The following is a 19,491-nucleotide window of genomic DNA, read 5'->3' on the forward strand; positions in this document are numbered from 1 at the left end:
GATTTTGTTTAGGCAGAACATGGGTGAAAGTATTCTTTACCAGTGGGTGGAGAAAATAAGGGATGCCCTGATCCAGAAGTCTCAGGTAGCAGAGCCAGGTAAGGATGGGCGGTACTCTGTGTTCTTTTCATAGAGATAATATAGCTGAAATTACACAGGAAGACCTGTGTTCTGCTTTGTGGTTTCCTTTTCTAATCTTTCCTTTTTTGTTTTTAGGTGGGAGGGTGTGTTTGTTTCTGAGGCAGGGTGTAGCCCTGGCCTAGAACTCAGTCTGTAGACCAGGCTGGCCTCGAACTCAGATCTACCTGCCTCTGCCTCTTGAGTGCTGGGCACGTGCCATTATGCCTGGCGAAGTTTTTGGATTCTATATCATAAAAACAAGTTTCTCTTGAAAGTTATAGTGATTTTTCTATAAGGTTTTTCTGTGGATTGTATATTCTTAGAATGTAAAATTTTGTGTGGAATCTAAAATACGTTCTGTTTGAATGTCATTAAGGTAGAATTCCCCATGAACTGGATATATAAATTAGATATTATTAGTCTTAAATCTAGTGTTTATCAGAAAAGAACTCTTAAAGTATTTTGACTTATATTAGGATATAGAGTTTAACTTTAGAATAGACTTTTAAATTGAAATGTAATTCACACATCACAGAATCCCTTGTAAGGGAAGGACAACTGAAGAAAGAGACCTTTACTTAGAAATTTAAAAGGAACTGCATTCTGCGCCTCTTTCTGAGCTGCTGACACAGGACAGCTAAGGGCTTCCGCTCCTCACCACGAGGCCTTTGAGAAAGAGCCTGTCACCATTTAGCTTGGGGCTGTTTCTAAATTGCCTTTTATTGTCACCACTGATAAAATTATCATCAGTTTTGGGGAAAAGAATTCTAAAAGGAGCCTGCAGCTTGCAGCATTTTTAGGCAAGGATTGTGTGCAGAGACATGACAGCTTGGAACATTGAGCAATGATGGCGGCACATGTGCTTTCAGATGACCTTTACCATTTTTCTATAGAAGCAAGTATTCTTACTGCTTTAGGTAAAAATCAAAGAGACAATGATTGGTCACTAATACCTGTAGCGTTTTTAAAGAGTTCCCTTTGACTTTTGGATCCATGTTCTAATTTGACAGCATTCAGAGCATGCATGAGAAAGGCTCTAGAAATTCTCCAAAAACCAGGTTAATTTTGATAGCTTGTCTTGTAGAGTTGAATAGCAGTAGAAATTGACAGTGTACCAGGAAAAAGTTTGAACTCCAGCTCTTTGGAGTCATTCAGCTCTCGAGAAAAGTTAGACTCATTTTAGCAATGATGAACCACCTCTCTCAAAACTCGGGCTCTTCAGACTTTGAAGTTGTGTGGCAAATTACTTTAAAGCTTTGTCTTAGAAATTTTGTTTGGGTCTTTTTCTTTATGATTGTTTTTGGACTGGGTATGTAGGTTGGTTGTGGGATAAATACCTGGCAGTACCTAGCATTATAAAGCCCTGGGTTTGATCCCTAGCCCTACCAAAACAAACAGTTCGTTAATACAAAGGAGGTGTGTGTGTGTGTGTGTGTGTGTGTGTGTGTGTGTGTGTGTGTGTGTGTACATGTTTATGTACATATATATGTATGTATACATATATATAAAATTCCTGTACCCATTATGTTGTATTCTAATTTTAAGTCAAAAACCACAAACAAAAACCTTGTTGAAGAACTAAGTATATTATGGCAAGAGTTAGTGATTAGGACATACAGCATGAGAGATTTCTTCTCCAGGGTATCTGATTGTTAAGTAACTAATTTTTATCTCAGTATGTTTTTTTAATTTTTCTATGATAAAGATCTTTAAAATCTTAAGTATGTTTACCCAACATTTCAAATTTTTAAAAGGAATAAGAGCTTAGTTTAAACTTACAGAAAAGTTACAAAATTAATCTAAAAAGGTCTTTAAATCCTTTACAAGATTGTCTTTTTATCTTGTATAACAGTGTTATAACTCCCCAAAATAGGAGACTAACCTTAGTATATAGTCCTGTGGGGTCAATTAAAGAGCTTACTTAGGTCTCATGAATTCTCCCACCAAAGTCCTTTCTTTTGCTTTTAGACTTTGTGTCCAGGATTCTACACTCCATTTGTTTAGTGGTTTGATCTCTTCTGTAATTGGCTCCTTGGTCTTTCCTTAACTTCTTAAACAAATACACGAGCAAGTTTACATGTGCATTTTTTGTGTGTTTGTGTGTGTAGGTGCATGTGTGTGTACACACATGGGATGTGTGAGCATGTATATATGTAGTGTGTGTGTTCGTGGGGGGCAGATGCATGTATGTGTGTGCACATATGGAGCTAGAGGAAAATGTTGGGTGTTAGTTATCCTTAAAACTAAGGATAGTTTGAGGCAGACTCTCAGTGGTGCATTCAGATTAGACTGGCTAGTCTGAACCTTGTGGGTCTTCCTGCTTTTCCCATATCAGTGGGAAGGATTCTAGGACAGAACTAAGGTCCTCATGCTTCTGTGGAAGCACTTTGACTGAACTATCTCTCTACAGCCTTGTGTGGGAGAGAACTTGTGGGTTTTTTGTTTGTTTGTCTTTTGGGTTTTTTTTGGTGGCAAGATTAGGTTCTGGCTATGTTGCCCAGTACCTAGGTTAGCCTGGAACTCTCAAACTCACACAGTGTGCTTCTTGCTTGCTCTTCCAGGGAACTGGGACTGCAGGCTTGGGGGAATGCTCCTTAAGACTGTGCTGAGATGCTTCCTTTTCTTCTTTCAGTTCTGGAGATTGATCCAAGGACTTGCCCACGTTAGGAGTCTACCACCCCTGGGCAACTTCTCCATGACTTTCTGTTCTTTCTTTCTTTTTTAAAGATTTATTTATTATATATAAGTACACTGTTGCTATCTTCAGACATACCAGAAGAGGGCATCAGATCCCATTACAGATGGTTGTGAGCCACCATGTCGTTGCTGGGAGCTGAACTCAAGACCTCTGGAAGAGCTGAGCCATCTCTCTAGCCCTTCCCGTTCCTCCTTACCCACAGCTTTGGTGCCCTTCAGGAGATCTCCCCAAGATTGTTACCACCCTGATTCTTACTCAGTGATCCTCATGTGTCCTTCATTTATTTCTTGGAAATCTTCTCTAAGAAAAACGATGATTCCTTTTGTTGAAGAATGGTGTGAAAAGAGATCAAGACCCCCCCCCCCCTTTGAGACAGACTCATTGTGTGGCCTGGAACTTGCTAAGTGGACTAGGCTGGCTCGGGGCTCCTCAAGGTCTGCCTGCCTCTTTCTGTCTCCCTAGTGATAGGATCCCAATGGTTTTGTAGGTGTACGGATCAATCCAAATGTCTCATTTTCACATAGGCCCAGATGAAAAGAAGAAAACCGAAGAGGAAGAGGTTGAATCTGAAGATGAGCCTGTTCTAGAAAACCCACCAGAAAATCCAGTCAAAACATTGGACCTGAAGATCAGTGAAAGTGAACCAGGTATTGTGTATTAACCTGTTTCTCTCGGGGAGAGGAGGGCACTGATGTGCTGCTTTTGGGATGCCCAGAGACGCAGGAAACACACAAGTTTGGAGTTGTTTGTTTGGTTTTTGGTGTTCCCAGACAGGACTTCTCTGTGTAGCCCTGGCTGTCCCGGAACTCACAGTAGAACAGACTGGCTTCACACTCAGAGAACTGCCTGCCTCTGCCTCCCAAGGGCTAGGAAGTGGTGGATTTTAGCCCCTAACTGGCTAGGAGTGCTTGCTTGCAGATAGTTGAGATTTGTTGTTGCTCTGATCTCTAATGGCCGTTCTCCATTATAGTTAAGTTTTAGGCTATTTCTCTCTTTTTTTAAAGACATGGTTTTTCTAGCTCTGCCTGTCCTGTAACTCACTCTGTAGACCAGGCTGCCCTCAAACTCAGGTTCTCCCTGCCTCTGCCTCTCGAGTGCTTGGATTAAAGGCTGCTGGGATTACAGGGGTGCATGCACAGCTGCTGCCACCATAGCTGACCTCGTGATTTTTATACTTGTTGAAAATGTAGACTATCGAAATCATCGCAGTTTCTGTGGAATAATGACTAGATAGAGTATTAATGTGTTTAATTCCGTTATGTAAAGTGGGAACAATTTTATTGGCAGACATTAAATATTGTAGCTATACAATAGAAAATCAGATTTCCCACTCCAGAGGTTGGTCTATGTGGAGGAACAAGCATCTGACAGTCGTTGGTCTGAGTAGCCCTTTTACTCTCTCAAAAAATACATCCTGTGCCACCCACAGCTTCTCCAGAGTCCAGGCTTTTGAGTCCTGACTGTTAACAGTCCACCCGGGATGGTGGGAGGGACCATTTATTCTTCTCTCACACATAATACCTATATGAACATTTTACTTAAAGTCTAATTTTGGTAGGGACTTACTTGTGCTATTTGCTTAGATTTGTCACATGATTTTATTTATATCATAGTTATTTTCCTTTATTGCTGATTTTCTTTTAAAAAAATTCATTCTTTGACTTTATAGAAACAGAAGAAGAATTGCCTCCAGTTGCTCATGGCGTGCCTATTACAGACCGAAGGAGCACTTTTCAGGCACATGTGGCCCCTGTTGTCTGTCCTGAGCAGGTGCGTGACGGTCTTCCCCACCTTGAGCCCAGACCATCAGTGCAGTCCTGGTGGACTTTGCAGTGACACCCACCTTCCCTCTTACCTTACAGTCTCACCCCAGGGAACATCCCTGATTGGTTTCTAGGCTCCCAGGCTCCTGCAAGCAGGACATACTTACTTGTTTCTGCTTCCAAAACTGTGCAAACGTCATTTTTTTTTTTTTTAATTAAACTAGGTCATGTGCATGCTACAGTGCTGGTTGGAGCTTGTTCTCCAGTGGATCTAAGAAAAGAGTGATTACGGTCTGTGAAACCAAGTCCGGTCAACTATTACATGATGAGGGAGGGCATGTGGACAGATGTGCAAACTCCAGTCTTCCATGTGGATTCTAAATTCCCCTCTCTATCCCTCCCTTCCCCTCGTGTGTGTGTGTGTGTGTGTGTGTGTGTGTGTGTGTGTGTGTGTTTTCACCAAACTATTCCTACCAGCAGATGCAAATGGCAACTCATTTTTTAGAACGTCTGTAGGTCCTTGTCAGTCCTGAGTCTTAACAGCAGGCTCTGAGGTCATTTCCATGATTAGCAGAAACTGATCTATATTGATGTGCATGGTGGTTCCAGTTCTGCACATATGGTTAACTGTCAAGTGCAGTTTCTCATCACCATTCACGTGTCTCTACACTAATTCCACCCTCTTTTTCTTCTAGTGCTGGGAATCAGACCCAAACCCTCACACATCTAGGCAAGTGTTCCACTCCACCCCCAGCCCTCCAAGCAACTCTGAAGACTTTGCTCTTAGGAATAAAGTTCTCTATAAGTTCTTTACTCTGAGATGCTGAGGGAGGAAGTTTTCTTCTACCTTGGTGTGTGCTGAGGAACATCACTGTTCGTATCAGCTGACTGCTCTTACCTTCTAAAGTCTCATTCTGTCCTTGACTGTTGCTCATACTCCTCCAGGGTCCTTCTTAGACACTATTCTGAGTTTGCCTGCCCTGGTTCCTCTTTCTGTTTTTGAGCACACTCTTAGGCTGAGTGAGAGCTGAAACAGTCCTCAGGATGATTGTCTATTGTTTAGATATCTGAGAGTCTGAAAGTGGTAGCGGAGAGTGTAGTGAAACTGCCTTTCTGCATCTACTTTGGGCTGTTTCCAGTGTTTTCTTGAGTCTGGCAGTCTGAGCATATCTTGCTCCCTTCCACCTACTCTCCTCCTCACGCAGTCTGCCGATTTGCTTTGTGTACAAGGGAAGACCCAAACTCCTCCCACATAGCCTTTGTGTTTGAGCCCTAACTTACATTCACACTGACTCTCCACACCTTGTGCACACAGCAGTGGGCAGCATCTCCTCGGCCTGTCTTCCTGCTTCCTTGTGGGGTTGACCAGATATACAGACACTAGTTAAAGTGGAGTCCCATATGAGCATTAATGGGACATTTGTACATTTATTCATTTCTATTAACTGCTGGTTTTTAAGGTGAAAATGGTTCTTGCCAAGCTGTATGAGAATAAGAAGATTGCCAGCGCCACCCACAATATCTATGCCTACAGGTGAGTGGCTGCTTTTACAGTGCGCAGCGTGTATGGTTGTAAGATGTAGCTGCTCTTTTATTACAGCAGTGGACTGAAGTATTTGAAAACTGCAGAGCAGCTGAGGAGCACTGTTTTCTACCAGTATCGGCTGTGTCGGGGTAGCTGTCTTTTCTGTAAGAAGTCCACTCTTTTCAAATACAGTGTCCAGATTTTTAATTTAATAAAAGTATTTTCCTACATTTATTTGATAAAAAAATGTTTTCATGTCATATAATGTTTGTTTAAGGTTCCACACCATGGTTTATTTAGTCTTTTTTTTTTCATTGTAGTTTTTCAAATTTTCACTGCATCTTTTGAACATGAATTAGATTATTTCTGCAAGGTAGGTTCAGTGGCTTCCCCTAGTGAATGCACATGCTTGTGTATTTGTGTACATGCAAGTGCAAGCTCTCCTGTGTGGTCCTCCACGGCTCTTTACGTCATTTCTTGAGCGAGGTCTTACTGAACCTGGAGCTCAGTCTTTGGCTGGCCTGACTGTCAGTGCTGGGTTACAGGGACATCGCCACGGCCAGCTCTGCACGGGAGCTGGGGCTGTCACTCAGGTTCCGGTGCTCGTGCGCAGCCCTCCTGCTGCGCTGTGCTCTCAGCACCTCATCTTCTTGTGAAAAGGGAGATGCAGAGAGTCAAAAGGAGGGAGAACGGTATAGTAGCATGATCAGAAGTATTCACTTGATGCATAGTTCAGGTTGTTTGTAAACCTTTTTATATTGTGTGCACCAGTTCATGCTCCTGTGAGCAGTGGCCAAGAGTCTGACACAGGATGCTGTGGGGTCTTGAGTACAAATGTTTGCTGATTTGTGATGAAGACACTGAACATTTTAAAATATGCAAAATAGTAAGACTTAGAAATATAGTTTAGAGCTAAATGAAACAGATATAGGTGTAGGCACTTGGTATAAACTTAAAATTCAATTAACTGTTTATAAAGTCTAGATTAACTGAGCATCAAACTCAGAAGACTCGGTTTGCATAAGGGAGTTTTCTCTGTTCATAGGTTTGCATCTTAAAATAAAGTTATTTGTGTGTGTGTGTGCCCTCCTGAATAGTATCAGATAGAAATTTAATGCATTTCTTTTTGTCTGTCTGCCTTATTTATGTATCCATTCATTTCTTTATTTAGATGGTCTCATGTGGCCTGAGCTGGCCTCAAACTTGCTTTCTTGGGCACTCCACTCATCCTACCCTCCCTCCAACTACCGGAGTTCCAGTCACATACCACTGTTCCCACGTTGTCCCATCTCCCTCAGTGCCCTTAGCTTTTCACTGTGTCGTAGGCTCTTTGAAGACTGTAGTGTGCCACACCTCAGATAGCACTTCCCATTTTCTCTTGTATAGTGCTTGGTACAGTGTGTCCCCAGAGGATGGCTGGACTACTCTGATTCCTCGGAGTTTTCAGGCTAACTGAGGGGAACTACATGTGTAATGCCTCTTCTCACAAAAGCACCTCTGGGTCCCAGTGTCCCTGTCCACAGGAATGCCTCAAGACACAGTTAGAGAAGGATTTTAAGATAAAGATGCCAATTTTGGAAGTTGACACTAAGTAATTGAGGACTAACATTTATTTACTTTGTTTTTTAAAACAGGGTCTCTCTGTGTGGCCCTGGCTGTCCTGGAACTTGCTCTGTAGAGCAGCCTGGGCTTGAACTCAGAGATCTGCCTGCCTCTGTTGCCTATGCTCTGAGATTAAAGGGATGCACCACCATCACCAAGAGAGGACTAACATTTATATTGTATGTAATATATCTTGATATTGATGCTTCAAAGTGTAACTCTATGTATGCTTCCAGGATATTCTGTGAGGATAAACAGACCTTCTTACAGGACTGTGAAGATGATGGAGAAACAGCTGCTGGGGGCCGCCTTCTTCACCTCATGGAGGTAAGTGTAGAGTTAAACTCAAGTTTGTACTTACATGACTTTTAACAGCCTTTCATTTAGTTTTCTTAAGCAATGTCTCTTCCTTTTTAGAAATAATTTTTCTTCTTTCAAAAAGTCATTCATTTTTATGTTATGGATGTTTGTCTGTCTACCGTGTGTGCAGTGCCACAGAGGCCAGAGAGGATATTGGATGCTCTGGAACTGGACTTGCAGGTGGCTGGGCCTCTAATGAGTGAGCCATCTCTTATACTTAAGTTTCAGGTTTTATTTTTTCTGTTTTCTGTTTTTCTTAGGAATCTTGTTCAGTTTCTACAGATACAGTGGCTTCTAAATTTTGTCATATATATGTTAATTTGAGTTCCTTTATTCAACTGTTCCCAACCTTTAGTTTCTCTAGGCCCATTTTAGTTCATCTTGTTTTCCCCGCCCCTCCTCCATCTTGCTGGGCTTTCTTCATCACTCTGATTATTGATTGTCTTAATTTTAGGAGAGGGCTTTTTTTTTTTTTTTTTTTTTTTCTTCACCTTCGGAATTCACTATGTTTTCTTCTACTTGTAAGTGTGGCACTTGCTTTCTTTTTAAGGAACTTGGTTTTAAATAGGCAACAAGCCTAAATGCTGTCAGGCTTCAGTATAAAGGCAGCATTGGACAGGGCTGCAGCTGCTGCTTGTGAAGGCCGACTTTTCCTCAGTTGTTTGTTCAGAGCTGGCTGTTCTGTGTGTCTGGTTTTGTTGTTGAGTTTTGTTTTGCTCACTGGTAAAAGGCTGCCTAAACTTAGCTTTCTGGTAAGTCAGTAAGAGTGGGAACCCTACCTTCCTAGTTCCCCTCTTGACAGGTAGCTCCAAAGTTCAGAGTTTGAGGGCACTAGGACATTGCTTTGATTTACCAAGTTCTCTTGGTCCTAACATTTTCTCCTTGAATTGTTGGCAGCCTCACTCAGTGTGTGTGTGGTTTGTACAGCAGCCATTTCTATGTCTAATTATGCTTCTGAAAATAACAGATTTTGAATGTGAAGAATGTCATGGTGGTAGTGTCCCGCTGGTATGGAGGGATCCTGTTGGGACCTGATCGTTTCAAACACATCAACAACTGTGCCAGGAACATCCTGGTGGAGAAGAACTTCACCAATACCCCTGTGAGTAGCCTTGATGCTGCAGTGATTGATTGGGGGCTATCACTGAGACTGCGGGAAGAGGGAGGGCGGCAGTGGGCAGATGCATTAGTGAAGTGTGGACTAGGAAGCCTGGGGTGTCGGCCTCAGTCAGAAGATGGGATAGTGTGAATTTATAGGTCTGTAGGGTTTCTATTAGAAAAGCAAGCTGAGTGTCATACTGGGTTCATGGGGTGAAGGTGCCCGTAAAGTCCCTGACTTTCCATTAGTGCCAGAGCATCTGTGTTTCCCTCACATGTCTGTGGATGTGTCCTCTATATCTTGACGGGTTTTGCTTATGCTTTATAAATGCTCATAACTATCTAGGCTTTATTGCATTGCTTGGGAGAATGGAGATAAATGAAATAACACTGGGATTTTTCAAGCGTAAATACACTGGGTAAATGTCTCTTGGGTAGCCTTGACAGCCGTGAGACTCTATAGTAGACGATGTCAGTGTCTTCAGGCCCATCTTTCACAGTGTAGACCATCGTGGGGCAGCTCTGAGCTCCTGGAGGTGCTTCATTGAGTGTTTCTCTTCCAGGACGAGTCGACTAAGAGTGCGGGGAAGAAGAAGGTGAAGAAAGACAAGAAGAAGAGTGAGCACTAATACTTGACCCCGTGTGAAAGGTTAATCTTCCAGCCACTGCACACACATTCACAGTGGTCATGGAGCTCATTAAGATAGCACACTGACAGCTCAAGTCAGCCAGTTCATCATGGTTACACCAGCATTGTGTTTCCTTCTCTGGTCCAACCATTTGCCAGACCAGAGAGTCTAGGACATAGTCACATGTGTTTCACATTCATTTGGGAGAACTGCTGTGAGCTTATTTGCCATCTCATATAGTACTAGGAAGTGACACATGCACAGTGTCATTCCTGAACTAAATGTCCATTTCAGTATTGTCACGTGCCTTTGTTAGGTGGGAAGACGTGTCTCCAGAGGAATAGAAATGCCACATTTCTCACGATAGAAATTGTCATGCTGTTAAAAGAGCATTGCTTTCACTGCTCCCAGTAGCTCCTCAGAGTGGGGGCGCATTGAAGACAGAGGTCTTGGGGAGCCGTCTTGTGATTTTGCAAGTTAGTCACGCTTCCTTTTATAGTATTCATCATGGAGTGATAGTTTACGTGAAAACCCAGGAGTATTCATCTGTGATCATGTGCCAAAGTGATAGCTTAACATATTTGCTAGTCCCAAGTGCTTTTCCTCAGTCCAAGTGCTACTCCTCAGTCCAAGTGCTACTCCTCAGTTTTGTTGCAGATTGGTGATTGTGAAATTGTAAAGTTATTATTTTTCAGTCACTGCCTTTTGTTGTTTGATTCCGGTAGTGACAGAGTGAGCATTCAGTCTCTTTAGTCCTAGTAGTCCTTCCGTCCCTTGAGTGTGTTGAGGTGACATTCCGGTGTCTCTGAACGACCTGGAAGCACTTGCTTGTGTTCTTCTTCCCTGTGCTCTGGTCAACTCACTTGCAGAAGGAGATAGAGGCAGCAGGACACCACAGGAGCAGGTTGACAGCTGTACCAGTTTGGTGCACATTTGCCATTTGAACTCTGGCCAGATTATTTTTAATTCTGTGATTTTTGTTGAGAGATAGAGGGACAAATTTTTTGATTAGATTAAAAACTCTTTCCCTACACAATTTTGTCTAATCTCCCTTTTTAACAAGTGTTTATTTTTTACCTGCATATTACTTATAAGGAGTAAGAGAAACATTCCCTTTGGCGTGTAGGTGAGCCGTACCCCATTATCTTTCAGAACGACACCGACAAGGACTAAACCCATCAAGGGAGCGCAGACCCGACTCCCTCCCAAGGAAGGGTCTGGTGTTAGGAGGCAGCTTTGGGAGGTGCTGGAGCATAGAGAGCATCTGAAGTTAGGCAGATGCTTTTCTCTTAATTTTTAAGCTTGAAAGATCCACATCCTCACTTGATATTTTAAGTAGGAATCCAGTAGCCAGCCATACACCAGAGTGGGTTCTGAGACAGATGTCTTATTTCAACATTATTTAATGTTGTGAATTATCAAGAATTATAGGATGACCTATATGTGTGTATTTGGAACACTTACCTCTGTTTCCATGAAATGCTAAGTATATCCTATGTATTAATTGTTACAGAACTTAGACAGTATTTGCTAAAGATAATGATATAATCTTGGTATTTCAGACCTGTGAAAAGTGATTAAAAACACTAAGAATTTTATGCTGCAGAAAGAAGGAGTTAATTTTCCTAGCACACTGGATTTGAATTTCTTTCCTGGTGTTTTGTCAAAAATGTTTACAGAAGAAAAAAATTTTGTATCTCTGATCTCATTTTCCTTCACTTAAAAATGTCACGTTTTCCTCATTTTACAAGAGTACTAACCACATTTTCTGGGTTGAGATCCTTAAACCTTCTTCACTGCAGGTGTGAGGGGAGATCCCAAATTCTTCAGTTCTAACCCTGAAATTATGTATTTCACATGCCATCAATGCAAAATAATGATAGCATATTTTTCTCTATTAAAGTAGAGAAAATTGTATGTAGAGAATTTTCTAGTTCTCCAAATAATAACTTTTTGAAGCCAGGCATCTGCCATGGCTTCCTCTCTGTTCCATCAGTCCAAGTGTCCCCCACATGCCGGTGCATATGGGCAAATAGCAGAAGCTGCTTGGGGAGCTGTCTGTGTCGGAGACAGGCTGTCGGAAGCACATCACAGGACAGGTAGAGCAGATACTGTTTACAGGGCAGGTGAGTGATGCTGTAATCACTTCAGTGAATTGTGATCACATCCAGTCCACTAAAGAGATAACCATAAATGGTGTATACAGTTTTTATTTTTTATTATGCATGATTTTGTATATATGGCTATTTTTCTTTCCGTAAAAATGGTATTAAACCGTATATACTGTTTTGTATCCTACATATTTCATATAGAAGTATATTGTTAACATTTTCCCATATCAATAAATATTCTTCTATGGCTTAATTTCTTGTGTCTGCATTGCATTCTGTCTTCTGGATACATTGCAACATACAAACCCATTCCCCTGGTTTTTCTCAGCAAGGCCTTTTCAGATTTTTACCTTTTTGTTTTTGTTTTGAGACAAAGTTTCTCTGTGTAGCCTTGGCTGTCCTGGAGCTTGTTCTGTGGACCTGCTGGGAACTGATCTGCCTGCTCTGTTAACCGAGTGCTGGGTGAACAGGAATTCTAGCTCTGAGAAGCAAGTGAAGTGCTACAGTTTTTTGAGTGTCAGCCGCATTCCCAGTGTCCTGTGGAGACGGGAGCCTGTGTACCTGTAACTCGGTATTCCCAGAAAAGAAATGCATTTAGACACAGTGCCCTTGGTAGTTAACATGATTCTCAATTTCCTCCTGAATATATAACCACCTTTCCATCTTCCTAGCAGTGCCTGTTGGCAGAATAAAATTTTTAATGTTTTGACACCTGAGTCCCCCCTCCACAACTCTGTGGACGCTGAGGACAGGGTTCAGGGCTGTGTCATGTCCTCAGGTTCTGTCTCCTGTAAACACTGCCTAACCTTAAGACCGCACATACTTGGTTTAAAAAGGCTTTTGTTTGTGTATGTACCACGAGTTAGTGTTTGAGACCTTGTCTCACTAATCCTGGAGATCATCAACTGGGCTCACTTGCTGGCCCGGGTGTGAGTGTCACTTGCTACCCTGTTTCTGACCTCCTCCCAACACCCGAAGCACGTGTGCCGTGCCACACCTGCTTGTACATGGGTGCTAGGGACCCAAACTCAGTCTCCTGCTCATATGGCAAGTGCTTTACTGACCAGGCTGTATCTCCAGCCCCTAATGGCTTTCTTACATTCTTTTTCAAATTAAGAGTTTCGTGGGTTTTTGTTTTTTTTTTTTAATTTATTTAATGTATGTGAGTAAACCGGAGCTATCTTCAGACATACCAGAAGAGGGCATCGGATTCCATTATAGATGGTTGTGAGCCACCATGTGGTTGCTGGGAATTAAACTCAGGACTTCTGGAAGAGCAGCCAGTGCTCTGTCTGCTGAGCCATCTCTCCAGCCCTCGTGATTTTCATGTAGACTCTCTTCCCATTCCCAGTTGGTTTAAATTAGTGCTGTGTGAACATTTTTTACATGTAGCTTGTACTGAATGTATGTACACATCTCTATAACATTTTTATTTTGCTTATTTTTGTGCTCTCCCCCCCCCCCTTCTCTCTCTCTCTCTGTGTATGTGTGTGTGTGTGTGTGTGTTTGTAGAGGACAACTCTCAGGAGTTGTTACTTTCCTTTAAGCATGTGAGCTCTTGGGATTGAATTCAGGTCATCAGGCTTAGCAGCAACAGGTACCCTGACACACTCGCCATTTCTCTTGGACATTTGCTAGGTCATAGTATATACACACAAGTACATGCAGAGCTTGGATACGCAGTGCCCGGGAGCATTTAGCTCTGAGGTCAGTGCTGATTTGGGATATTTGCAAGTGGCTCTCATTTTGTCCAATTTAAACTATTAGTGAGGTGTTAACTCATTCCCAAAAGTCTTAAAAATACAAGTCAGCTCTAGCATGCTGATTTAGATAATGAGCAGTTGTTTAAAAAAGTGATGTTTTGGTCCAAGGTCAGGTTATAACATGTTAGGATTATCTAACCCTTTTCATGCTTGCCAACGAGAGTATTAATATTGTATTGTCTGGACATTAACAATCATTATCCAATCTGCAAATGTCAACGGAGAAAATGTAATAAGTCATCTAATATTATACATTGACCAGTTTTGACATTTTTGAGGGAGCTGTTTATGAATATAATTTGAACATTTAAATTTAATAATACATAATTATATGTGACAACAGTTTCCACTAACTTGATCTCTTTAGAGTTCAACAACTTGTTTCAAAATCCTGATGGATATATAGGTGCTATGTATCTAGAAGCCCTCTACAGCGGGGAGAAAACACCTGAGATGGTAATGTGCTGGTGTCTAAGATGAGGGTCTGAACACATAATCCACGTGAGAAAACTGGGCACAGATAGAAAACAATGTGGGCAATTGGCATTGCTTTCGGTTGTCTCCCAGAAGTTGAAGGTAAGTCCTCACTGCTCAACACTATGCACTTCATAGCCAAAACCTGCTAGACTTGAGCTAGACAAAGCATACTGCCTTCCCGACAGCTAGCTAGTACCAAGATACTGTGTGAACTTCCAAGGCAGGGAAGCAACTGATAGTCCAACTCCACTGTGACGCCTGTGGACCACGAAAACCAGCAGCATGGCATAGTAACCCTCAGGGCTCAACGGTGCCGCTCAGATTGTTGGTAGCCAGCAGATCTCTAAATGGACTTTAGTCAGGATCAAGAAAGGGAAATTTTGCTTGGTACTGGAAACCTAGACAACTTCCCAGGGATAGTGAGGTCAAGGATCTTAGACTAGAACCTGCTAGTGTCGTTTTACTAAAGCATCGTCATTCGGACTGTATACTAAATGTCCTTACACCAATAGATAAGTGTAGCTCTCAGCGCTCATTAGAGAAACTTCTCTTTGCAATAGATGCTTCAACTGTGATAGCTCAACAATATGGCTGCCTGAATAAGACCTTGAGAAGTACGGCATCAATAGACACTTTAGCATTGAAGGGGGAACTCTAGACAATGGGCTGTGGCAACCAAGGAATGTTGGGAATGGGTGAAGTAGTCCCCGCCCCCAGGATGAACCCCCAGTTGGGTATCCAGTACCAAATGTTCAGTCCTGACGGCATATACATACATGTAACATTAAAGGACTGAGCAGGTTGTGTTTATCGTTTAGGGACACACACAGGAACAAAAATAGATCACGAAGTTGACAGGGAGAAAGGGTTGAGTTGGAAGAATTAGAAGAAAGAAAGGAAGGAAGGAAGGAAGGGAAGTATGACTCAATTATAACTTTTAAAGAAGTTTTAGAAATATTTGGTATGGTGGTGGGCACTTGATGAATCACAAGCCAGTGAGACATGAACAGTCTTCCTGGGGTTGATGAGCCAGTATGGTGGGTGGTACAAGCTTTTAATCTCAGCATTTGGGAGGCAGAAGCAGGTGGAGTTCGGTACCAACCAGCTCAGTCCAGCCAGAGCTACACGGTGAGACCCTGTCTCTGAACAATGTTCAAGACTCTGTGTGTGATAACTATACATGTACAACTTCAAATTGAAAGCTGTTTTTCTATTCTTCCACCCAGAGCATGCAGATCATTGTTAATGATTCTTTTGCAACTGTCTTAAGGACTAAACCCAGGGCCTCATATACTTTTCCTTCACCACTGAGCTAACTACCTGCAGCTAATGGTGTTTTTAATCATGAGTGCTAGGGGTAGGATCCACGTGCCGATCTGTTCAGCCTCTGCCTCTCATCCCTAACAGGCGGTACCAAGATGCACTCACATCCTTCCACAGCCTCAAAGTCCCTCTCAACATCCGGCCGGTGCTCACGACCAGTCAGCGTCCAAGGCTCTGCTAGTTAACAGACGGTGTAGTAGCTGGTTCATATAACTTCTTAATTCCGGCCTCCAAAGAAGGCATTCAGTGTGAAGGGGGAAGGAAGGGAGGCTGATAAACACTTGTGACATCTGTCTTGTGAGATAAGATTCACAAGCCTGCAGACTCCACAGATAGGGTCTACAGGAGGGTCTAGAGGGCTGTTGTGAGATCCACCTGGAGAACTATCAGGTGTGAATGGGGCACGCTTATCTGCATGACTTTGGATACATTGGACCAAGGCTGCAAGTGATTACACCCACTGAGCCACATTGCATACTCTTTTATTCTTCTTGTTTTGAACTCGTGTCTCCTTTGCTTTGAGCTGTCTTGGTTTTTGACATAATTTCAGCTCCTGAATGAGTCCTAGCTTCTAATGCTACAGTTACAGAATCTTCTCCTTATTTAAGGACCATAGGTTTTTATGAAGCAGTTAGTTCTGGTCCTACTGTCTCTGTCTTGTGGCCCTCAACTTAGAGTTTTCAGACCACCAGATAGGGGAGGGGGACTCAGAAGGGGTCACTGGAGAGTATGGGAACTGTAGTCCCTCCTGTGCCAGTGCCCGGCACACTCCAGTCTGCTCTCCGGCCAGATGTGCTCTGTACTTTCAGTTTTGGAGACTGGGGAATGAGTAATGCAATAAGTAATGCCTTTGCATCAGGCCCAGTTTACTTGAACACCACCTACTTCAAAGGAATCTTTAGCTTTGGCCACAATAACCTTTAAAATCTTAGAATAGCTTGTCTGTTAGGAGCTTAAAGTGGGACACTTGCTAGCCATGCGATTGATTAATATTCTATGGCTTCCACTTGGCCCATTCCCAATGGCAAGTGTCATCTTGGACAAATACAGAGAAAGGGGTTATACCTCCTATGGCCAAGTTGCAGGAGCAGGTGATCTAGTCCATCAGTAGGTGTGGAGTTTTTGCATTCAGGTTGAAAATGATACACGTAATGTCTTACTTGATGATAATCATGTCTCAGGCTGCAACAAAGGAGCAAGGGGCATGAGTGGGGAAGGTTCTGGGCTTCTGAGCTCTGGGTCTCTCGCTTAGAAAGGCAAGGACTGAAACTGCTCAGTCACCCCCCCCCCCGCCCCATTTTGGCTTGACTGGGAAAGGTATTTTTAATGGAAAAAAATTCATACAGTATATTAAGGTATTTTAAAATGTAGACTACTGGACAGTTTCCCCCTCGCCCTTGAGAGATGTTGCACCCATTCACTGTTTCTGCAGAGGCTGTTTTCAACACGCCGCCTGGGGGCCTTTCGTCTTCACAAGCAAAGCAAAACCTTTTCCATTTTGTTCTGAAACGGCATCTCTTGTAATCTTAGCTGACCGTAAGCTATCTATGTAGCAAAAGAACTTTCAGTCTTCCTGCCTTCACCTCCTAAGTTCTGGCATTCAGAGTGGGGCCTACAACACCGAGTGTTCACACCGTCGAGTCGTGGTTTGTTTTTCAGTTCTATATGACGGCCCTTGTATAGTTTGCTTCTGTGAGAGTGTGTGAGTGCATGTGTTCATATGTGCATGCTTCAGGTGGCAAGGGTGAAGGAGGGCTTCCCTGCAGCCCCCCCTGTAACCCACCCATCACCGCACGGCTGACAAGTGGCAGGGCCAGCTCTTCACTCTCACGCTGGCTCAAGTGCACTCCCACCGTCAGGGTGGACTCTGCTGGGCCGCCAGACCAGGTGCAGAGCTGTTCTCTGGAGTGCTGACGTTGGTGAGGGGCAGGGCCAGCTCTCCCGAGCTCATGATCGGAGGTGGCGTAGAGTGTCACCTGTGTGCACGCGCCACCAAAAAGCTGATGACTGGTGGGGTTAGCTCTCACACCCTCAGGGCTGGCTTACCCATACCCGAACCACAAAGGCCAGCCCCACTGTGTGCCTGGGTGAGGTGCAGGTCCTGCTCTCCTGAGTGCTGCCAGAGGTGAGCGGTGGGGCCAGCTCTCCAGAGCTCAGCATCCAGTGATGGGTGGGGCTGGCTGAGCACAGCCCCTGGACATTCATGTGGTTCCTAGTGGCTGCTCTTAGTGGTAATCTGAGCCATGGACGTCAACAACCAGCTCCTTCCACTACATAGTTATGGACCCAGACATGGCCCTCAGAGGCAACTCAGGCAGGGACTTCACTATGGCCCTGGTTGGCACGACAGTAGGCTCCTCCTCTCCACCCTCCAGTCTACAGTTCCATCTCCTCACAATGCCCAAGCTGCCCTCTCTCCCATCTAGCTACCACATGCTTGCACACTCACTGCCCAAGCTGCCCTCTCTCCCATCTAGCTACCACATGCTTGCACACTCACATGCAGTAGTGACCCTGAATGACTGCATCCTCCACCAATGCTACATGGCCTGGCTGCAGGTGGGTGTCTCTGGCCCACCTGTGCTGTGCGTTGGAGGACTATCTGTGGAAGGCGTGGCAGACCACAGGTCTGTCTCTCTTCCTTCTCTCTAGCTGTGCTGCCTGGATTTGATTCGAATGGATATGACACTTTCTAGTCCTAGGCATAGGGCAGCTTTGGTCATCAAGCTGGCATCAAACTAGGACAAACAAAGGGCGGCCATCTGCTCTGCCCTGGACTGACACAAGAGCATCGCCACCAATGGCATGTCTCTGCTCAATGCCAGGGGTCATATTGGTTTCAGTGGACTGATGTCTTTCTTTATTGTGGGTTGGTTTCTTAGCTTGCTTCTTGAAAGTCCACAATCTTGAAATTGATTGTAAGTTTACTTTCTTTGGTTTGGATTATTTTATGGTCTGCAAATACTCATTTCTTCTATTTTTTGAGGTACCTTGTCACTTTGCAGTACAGGGCTGCTTCAGGGGACTCAGTATGTAGTCTAATCTGGCCTCCCCACAGCAGTCCTCCTACCCCAGTGTCCTCAGTGCTGGGCTAACCTGCCTGCGCCACCTCCATACGCTCCTTAATTGCATTTAGGGTTGCACTGAACTTATTTGAAAACAATTCTCGTAGGTTTTGATCTTAGGAGTTGTTGTTCAGAACCCAAGAAACAGTTCAGGGCTAAGTAGGCTTTTTTGAGTGTACTATGCAGTGCCTGAGCAATGGTGAACGATTTTATCTGGCCAAGGGGAGCAGGCACGGTGCAGCCATATGTAATCACTGGGTACCAGTCCCTCTCATCCTGTTTGCTGCCTACAGCCTTCCTCCGTGCTCTCCTGGTCAGGACTCCATCCCCTGCACACCCTCTGGGCTTCTCTGAAGTTCACATCTCCATCTGGTCCTGCAACTCCCAGCTCCATCCCCTAGGCTCAGAAGGTCTGTTAGATTTTTCGCCTTTATTTCCCTTCTCTAACCAGCTCTAAAGACTCCTGCAAGCATCTCCTTACTGTCTATCTCAGGAAGATCTGTCCCCTTGTCCCCCACGCCCTTTAGAGGTGGTTTTAGAGAGAGTGAAATTTAACCTCTGGTACTTTTCTATATGGTCAGAAGAGAATTCTTAGTTGGATCATTATTATTTTAAAAAAATAAATTTCACTCAATCCTAGCTTGTGGTCCACAGGATGTATAAACTACATTTTATAGATACTATATAATATTGCTCTTTACCTGGGAGATGGATTATTATTATGAAATTGCATTGCTGAAGACAACATATTTCTGGTTTGTAGAAACATTTTTTTCAGTGTCGGTTAAAGGGAAATTGCTACCACAAGCTGATGGTTATCAATAACCAGGAAGTAGTGTGGAGCCATCAGTAGATCTGAAGGCGTTGTTCTGAGCAGGAGACTGTGTATAAGAGGTGTGTGGTTGGTAAAACTGCCTGGCCAAGTGGGTCTTCTATACTGGTCCATCCTTTGATGCG

General features: G+C 43.5%; 1 protein-coding gene across 2 annotated transcripts in view; it reads left to right on the forward strand.

The window, feature by feature from the left end:
- Positions 1-12,153, forward strand: part of IMPACT (impact RWD domain protein) — a 36,724-nt gene extending 24,571 nt beyond the window's left edge. For both annotated transcript variants that reach the window (XM_080920251.1, XM_080920250.1), the window contains exons 5-11: positions 13-98; positions 3,343-3,465; positions 4,488-4,588; positions 6,042-6,115; positions 7,945-8,035; positions 9,036-9,170; positions 9,730-12,153. In XM_080920251.1, the coding sequence (XP_080776377.1) occupies positions 13-98; positions 3,343-3,465; positions 4,488-4,588; positions 6,042-6,115; positions 7,945-8,035; positions 9,036-9,170; positions 9,730-9,795 (676 nt within the window). In that variant the 3' untranslated portion in view covers positions 9,796-12,153. The remainder of the gene's footprint in view (positions 1-12; positions 99-3,342; positions 3,466-4,487; positions 4,589-6,041; positions 6,116-7,944; positions 8,036-9,035; positions 9,171-9,729) is intronic.
- Positions 12,154-19,491: the final 7,338 nt, after the last annotated feature.

The sequence above is a fragment of the Micromys minutus genome, assembly GCF_963924665.1.
Source record: "Micromys minutus genome assembly, chromosome: 8".
In the NCBI taxonomy this organism is placed as follows: domain Eukaryota; kingdom Metazoa; phylum Chordata; class Mammalia; order Rodentia; family Muridae; genus Micromys; species Micromys minutus.